Genomic DNA, 7,500 nt, shown 5'->3' with positions numbered 1-7,500 from the left:
TTACACTCCATAATGTATATAATATTATATCAGAACTAGTATGCAGTATGGAACAATGACTGCAGTATAATACAAATAATAATAATAGGCACAACTGTAACACATTCATTATTCACAGCTGCCCGTAAAAATTACATAAGCCTTTAAGCAACATTTTCACACAGGCTTTAAAGTTCTATAACATAAAAATATGCCCAAAACACAAACTTGAAGGCGACCTCACTAATGACCCCATTGCTCAGAGGTATTTGTCAGATAATGCCACCCTGAACATATGAAAGCTATAGATGACAAAAGAAAATCTATTTACATGTAGAAATGAAGTAAATAAAATTGTCTGTATTCTATGGCTTTCAAATCTTAATTTAATCAGTAAGTGAAAGATATCAATCATATTGCTTGCATATTGAAATGATGTCCAATCAAAAATACAAAAATACACTGATGTACTGTATCATGCAATATAATTGTAGTGTTGTTTTATATATATTTTATGCAAGTATTGTTATAAATCCAAAAGTAGCAACACTGTTCTAATAACTAAGGAACAGGATCACAGTACACATTCCAGACACAAATGTTTGTGGGGGGTGGGGGGTGTAAATGTGTTTGTGAAACCATTACAGTTAAGATATAACAGATACTAATGAATATTCCATATGATGGCGGCAAATGGAAAATGAAATATGCGCAGTACGAATATATATCATTAATAAATTGTATGTAATATTATTAGGATAAGATTGTAAAACCTTTTTTAAATAATTTGCAGCAGTAATATAGTATTAATCATGGCTAATTACATACCTATTTGCATCGTAGTCAATGCAATAATATAATACACAGCAGGTATTGACTGTTTTTGTTGTTGTTTTTAATTAGCCAGTAGCTACATACTGTAGCCCAAACTTAAAAGTAAATAAAAGAACACTGGTACCAATAAATAAATATGGTTTCTGCAATTTAGTTCAAAGTATAATTTTAAATGTAGTAAGACATTTGTCTGTGTTTTTCTTAGCAACAAAAAAAAAATAGCTGTTCTCGTTTCACCTTATCTTGGGAGTTTGGAACAATTCATTTCATAGAGACAAGTATGGTATCAAGTAACTAATGTGGCCCTCTGGTGGAAAGCTAAGTATCACATTTGACATTTCTGCACTGTTTTTACACAGTGCACATGATTCTTAAAAAAAACTAAACATTTTATGTGTAAATATATATTGATACCATAATAATAATTACTAATAATCAGGACAGACTGCATGTAGTATTAAATGAAACAGACATGGGTCTAAACAAATATACAAGCCACTAACAAAATGAAACAACACACTAGCAGTTTTACATTTGAACACATAAAAACAATACACACCAAAAAAAAAAAAATACATAAGAAGCTAACTAAAGCTGATGCAAATATATGAGATATGCATAAATAGTACCTGCCTCCCAAGCTTAAGAAGCAGCTTTATATTGGTAAGCAAATAGGGGAGAAAAACACCAAACTTACCTGCTGTTGTTGCAGATGCAGCAGTTCTACTGTGCTTACTTCACTGCACATGTCACCACTTGATCTTCCATCTCTGCTGCCAGCATCTAATTGGCTGCTTAGAGTGCTCATTCCATTTTGATTCATTGAACTGTTGCTTATTGTCTCTGTTGCAGATTCCTGCATCATGACTTAATACCTAAAAGTGATTAAGAAGTATCAATTAACACACACGTTACACCTTCGCACTTCTATTATCAAGATGTCCCTCACTGCCAATTACAAAGACAGCATTAGAAAGAGGGAAAAAAATACTGACTGCCAAGTAATTTACCAAGAAATGCAATACAAATTCAGCTTTTACCCAGATACTAATCACTGAAATTATGGCCCCTATACGCTTCCTTTGTGTGGTTACACTTAACAGCCAAAATAGCATGCTATGCATGCAGCATGGCTAAACAGCATTTATGAATGGCTACATTTTAAAGTCTACCTATAAAATCAAGTAATATGAAAGCCTGGTTGCACACACTCTCACTATAGTTCCTATTATCTAGCTTTGACAACCATGGATGACTATACAGCCTTATTTAAAATATTCACTATCTTGATTCTGTCAGAATTTTACAGCATATCTTATGCAAGGCTATTGTTTAATGATGCAAAGCTAATCATACAAAATTAAAATTTTGTACCAGTGTTACAAATCATACAGTATCAAGCAATGATAAATAGTCTAATGGGCTTCTCCTTTTTTTTGTGCCTAAATAAAATTTTGCCTCCAAGGCATTTTAAGAAAAAGCTCCTGCTGCAAACACGTCAGATATTGCCTATTTTTTTAATCAAACGGCTGATATTCATTTATTTTTCTGACATTTAAAACATTTAATACTGTCCTTCCTAGGAAGTAATTAAGCTTATGCATGAGCAGCAATCAAACTGTTCACTTGAAGATGACTTAAAACTCAATTTTAACATAGGCAAATAAATGAAAGATATAAAATTAATTTTCCAGGCATGTATTAGATATGAAAGCTAGAAATAAAATCTATCAAGAATATCACTAATGATTGTGCTAAAAACAGCATAAATTATGCATATTACCTTCTCTACAGTAATAAATGTTTTATCGTTTTCACTGCATAAATATACTGTACTTTCTGGGTAGCAATGAGATGTCCTGCCAAGATCAGTTGAAATCCTTGCAGTAAATAAAGAACCAAGCGCCCTTACAAACTAGAAATTCAAGGTATATTCTGCATGTGTTTTTCCGAAAGGTCAATATTGTTCATGTGCCCAAATACAATATCTCAGGGCATCTAGACGTCTTCGTCATTAGATTTCGAAGCCACACAAAACTTGTCACGCTATGCACAATATGTAAATTATGTTTGTCAAACAGCACTTAGAATTAAAGACCCCAATTAGTTTTGTATGACACGATATCAAGATAATGACTTCCAAATTCACTATCTATTGTCTAAGCCATTTGGATCATTGAAAAAAAGAAAAACAACCCCATACTTTATAGCAAGCTAAGCAATTCAGTGCACATGACACCGCACTTGACATTCTGTATATTGTGAAATAGTGTCTATTTCAAAATACACAGATTTTTATTTTGGGAACTTTCATAGATCACGGAAAAGAGCCCATCGATAAGGCTGCATGTGAAAACCGTCCAAAATATTTTGTTGGAGGAGTGTTAACAGGCGTACCATTGCTACTATAACTACAGTAAACAATAACTAACCAGATGTGTTTATGAACAAACAGACCTTGTTAAACACCTTATTAAACATTAACCAAGAATATTACAAATGTGCCGCAAACGATGACTGTTACAAGACGGGGAAAAAAAACAAAGCTACTACTCTTATGCCAGATTAGGCGCTTAATAAGTATTCAAATTAGGCATAAATTTTACATGCACAATGTTTAAAATATTCAGTAAAATGTGTCTGATTTCCCTCTTTGGATGTTTGAAAATTCTAATGTACTTTCTTCTCAGCCAAAGGAAGAAGAAACAGTCTGTCTTTTTTTTTCCCACAGAACATATACTTTCCAGGAATGTGAACAGAAATCAGATCATAGAAATCCTAATACTTTGAGAATTATAGTTTCGAGACAATTCAAACCACCAACTTTTAGGCTCTGGATCAGAAGATACCTAAACATTCCAACATTTTAAACACAAAATCTTCTTTACAGATAAAGAAAAACATCAGCTGGTTGTGTTTGTAAAAATGTGCATTAGTGGGTCATTTGTGAGGTACACAGGTTCCTTGGTTGAGAAAGCAAATAAGACTGTGTCTAAACAAATTAGAATGTTAAGTTGACAAGGAGTTTATGGCCTGTGGTTTGTGGATCCTTGTTAAGAGCTTAAAGTATATTTAAGAGGTACTTGCTACATCATATCATAATAGATATATCCTAAGCCATTGCAGGAATGAGCAGTCAGCTTGAACTGACCCTTGAACAACAGAAGCTAATCAACTATTGAAAGTTTAAAGGAAAATTAAAAAAAAAACCTTAAAAATGAAATAACCGCAACAAAATGGTGTTTTCACCATATTGTACGCACAAATCCATTATTACTGTTTCAGATAAAAAATGGCCACTTATTGTGTTATTTTCAAGTGTATAGCAATTCGTATGCTTTTTTTAATTAGGCGGTCATCACTGATCGCCGCATGCATAATATTACATACATGACACATAAATTAATTCTATTTCATATATATAATATAAACATAACAAGAAGACTGCTATTATAAGGCGTTAGGTCATACAATTATGGGGTGTGGCATTCCCTGAGTGTATAATCACCCTTCTGTCATGTTAGGGCAGATGTCCCGTTATTCACCTCTTCCCTGCGCATGTTAAACGGAAGAATATAAAAGGAGAACTGGGAAATGTGTGCGATGTCTATTGTTTTATAGCAGCACAGTGGCCAAACCATGGACTGAAAATCCACTAGGTGGGATGAAACACATACATAAAGTCTCATATTTCCACTTGTGCAGCTTTTGTAGGAGAACCAAAACACTTTACTTCATCTACTGAGATGCCTGTTTATCAGCATTCTGCCTTTTTTGCCTTACATACAGTGTGCGTAATTCTATGGATGTACATGTTCTCACTGTGGGGGTAAAATAACTCAGTAAGTTTTCTTTCTTCACAAAGTGGCATCAGACATACTTATTCTCTACATCACTTCCCTTTTGAAACATTAAACTGACACTGGAAGTGACTGCACAAGATTGCATTTTCTCTTCCTAAACAACCTGAATTGAAAGGTTACTTAGTGTAACAATATTTACTTGCAGAATTGTGTTGTTACCAAGGGTATAATAGATGGTGGCTATGCAGGTTTACGCAAGAATGAGTGAAGCATGAGGCGTTATTCATGTGTTTGACATGTTTCAAATTGCTATAATCCAGCATTAAACACACCCAGCAATTCAAGCCATTTCTTGCAGCCATAATCTTGAATAAAGCGTGCACAACCACTTATTATATAAATTAGTATACGACTCCGTGTTATAGTCATAACAGTGCTTTTGTGTTTGTTTTTCATCAAAATGTGACTTTCTTATTTGTACAAATAGCAGGATAGAAAGCCATAGCTCAATTAAACCTGTTCACTTTATGATAGGGTATCGCTAAGCTTCAGAGTCGTTTGTTTTGGTTTTTTTTCCCACCGAGGTATGGATTATTTGGGTGTTAAATTCCTCAGTGCCAAGTATGTCATTCTTTTGAAATGATCACAGGCGTAACATCTACATTCTCTATACTGCTGTGTTTCCACTGTAATGTAATACGCAGAAGAGGTATATACAGACAAGGACAAAATGGCAAGTTACCTAAACAAAAGGGAGTAGTGTGGAGGCATTCCAATCATTCCTTCTATTTAGTGTAACAAGTTTTTGGTCTTTTGGTTTTGAGAAGTGTGCTGACATATTTAAATGTCCAACTTCTCAAATGATTTCAGGAGATGTGTATTTATGAAACTTAATAAACACAGTGGGGCCACTTTCCACAGAACGAGACCATTTTTGTTGCATTACCTGAACGAGTGTGTACAGAAAAGAAACAGTGAGGTATTATGCTATACCACTCACAGGCTTAAAACCGCAATAACTTAAAGCAAAGGGTAATAGGCCTGTAACAAAACTACCTCACTGCCAGGGTAGCAGGATGTCGGTTTGATATTATAAACTGCAAACTAACCGAGAATATTAAATCCTAGGCAAAAAAGTGGTTGCTTTTACAAACAGTGATATAAGGCGCAATTAAAACAGCATAAGGCCCGAATTACCTTATCCCCAGAGAAAGAAGAGTAAAAAAGATATTCGTAGTAAAATAATTCTCATATACACAGTCCACTGAACAAAAGTATAAAATGTACAGTGTAAACAAATAACTACAGCTCTCACCTGGCATTTACATAGATCACATTAACTATGCTTATGCAGTACACTATGACGTTTGGTGACATAATATAATATACAATACTATTAAGGCAAGGTGTAGTACAAAACAGAATCTAGCACCTGTATTGTGCATACACAAACAGCATGTCTATATGTGTTTAAAACATATTTAGGTAGAGTGCATTTTAAATTATGTTTTTTAAACATTAATTTCTTCATAAAGAAGTCTCATGGCATATTTAAAAAATGAACTGATAGTTTACAAGCATATCTGGGCAGTGTGTTGGAATTGTTTAACTCCTTGTGTTCTAGATGGGCCTGAATAAGGTGTATTGTGCAGGCCAGTTAAATAGGAAAAATGCAAGTACTTACAAAAAGGATGTCAACATGAGTGTTTATTTCAAAATATTATTATTACTGCCATATTAAAATCTTATAATTTTCCTGTTGTTTTAACAAATGCCCTGCTGTAAAATATCTCATTACAATCCCAGCCAATCATACTGACAGAGATACAGGTACTGTAAATAGCCCTGATTGCCATCTGGAAAAAAACAGCATTTTTCATTGAAGTATAATGAGAAAAGGATTAATAAAATGTGCTTTTAATATTCTATTGTCCTTTAATAAGCTCCCCTTCTAAATCCCTGACACAGCAGAATGAACATTCTAAGGGCAAAATATTTCTTTATCATCTGTTCATTCTATCATTCAGTCTGCCATGTATGCAAAGGAAAGAATATAGGACAGATTTGGGGGGGATCACATCTTAAACCATGCCTGGTGACATTTAAATCTAATTGTATACACACAAGTCCTAGTTTCAAGGTGCTTTAAAATAAATGTATTTTGTGAATTATTGTTTATTTATTTTAAATACTCTGGAAAATAAGACCTATCCAAAATACTGAAAACACGTATGAATATTTTATCCTCTTATCTGTTTACCATCACTATTCAGTGTCCTTTAATTTCAATATTATGAATAGTGGAAGTCCAAAACTGAATACGCTGAGTGTGTTTCCTTGGGGAATTTCAGAGCAGTGAAAAGAAAAGCTAGTTCTGTACAGTGTGTGATGACCTGTTAATCTGTCTGAAAGCAGTCATCTTTACCAAGAGCATTTGATGTGAATATCAATTATCAGGTTTGTAAAATACAATCCCTAAGTGTAGAATGGGACACAGAACCTACTACACAAGGTCATATACACAGGAAAAAAAACTTACCACTATATAAATGCCTTCAGGATTTGTGTAAAATTGTTTATATGCTACATATGTAAAATCACAATAAAATAAATCTTTGAAAGTTCTCTTAATCCACTTGATTTAAAGGTGATTACTTTAGGCCTTGTAAAGTACGGCCAAATCTATGACTGAACTCATTGGTGCTGCTTCGTAACACAAAGGTTACCTGAAGAAAATTTCATATTATATTTTTTACAAGATGAAATTGTATCACAATGACACAACTATGTTTTAACAGTTTTTGTCTACAAGACAATCTCTCATGAGTATACACGTATAGCATACTTGCAAGTTTGTCCTCCAAAACAATTGGTATATACTGCA

General features: G+C 33.6%; 1 protein-coding gene across 13 annotated transcripts in view; it reads right to left on the bottom strand.

Annotated features, from left to right (window-relative positions):
• Positions 1–7,500, bottom strand: part of FOXP2 (forkhead box P2) — a 244,793-nt gene that overhangs the window by 232,483 nt on the left and 4,810 nt on the right. For 12 of the 13 annotated variants that reach the window (XM_083182764.1, XM_083182762.1, XM_083182768.1 and 9 more), the window contains exon 2: positions 1,511–1,688. In XM_083182764.1, coding sequence (XP_083038890.1) covers positions 1,511–1,678 — 168 coding nt within the window. In that variant the 5' untranslated portion in view covers positions 1,679–1,688. Of the gene's footprint in view, positions 1–1,510; positions 1,689–7,155 lie in introns of all 13 variants that reach the window. The other variant, XM_083182767.1, reaches the window with a different exon arrangement.

This window comes from Crinia signifera, chromosome 4, assembly GCF_055691185.1.
Source record: "Crinia signifera chromosome 4, ASM5569118v1, whole genome shotgun sequence".
In the NCBI taxonomy this organism is placed as follows: domain Eukaryota; kingdom Metazoa; phylum Chordata; class Amphibia; order Anura; family Myobatrachidae; genus Crinia; species Crinia signifera.
Note: the sequence above shows the minus strand (reverse complement) of the source record. Positions and strands in the feature narration are given on the sequence as shown.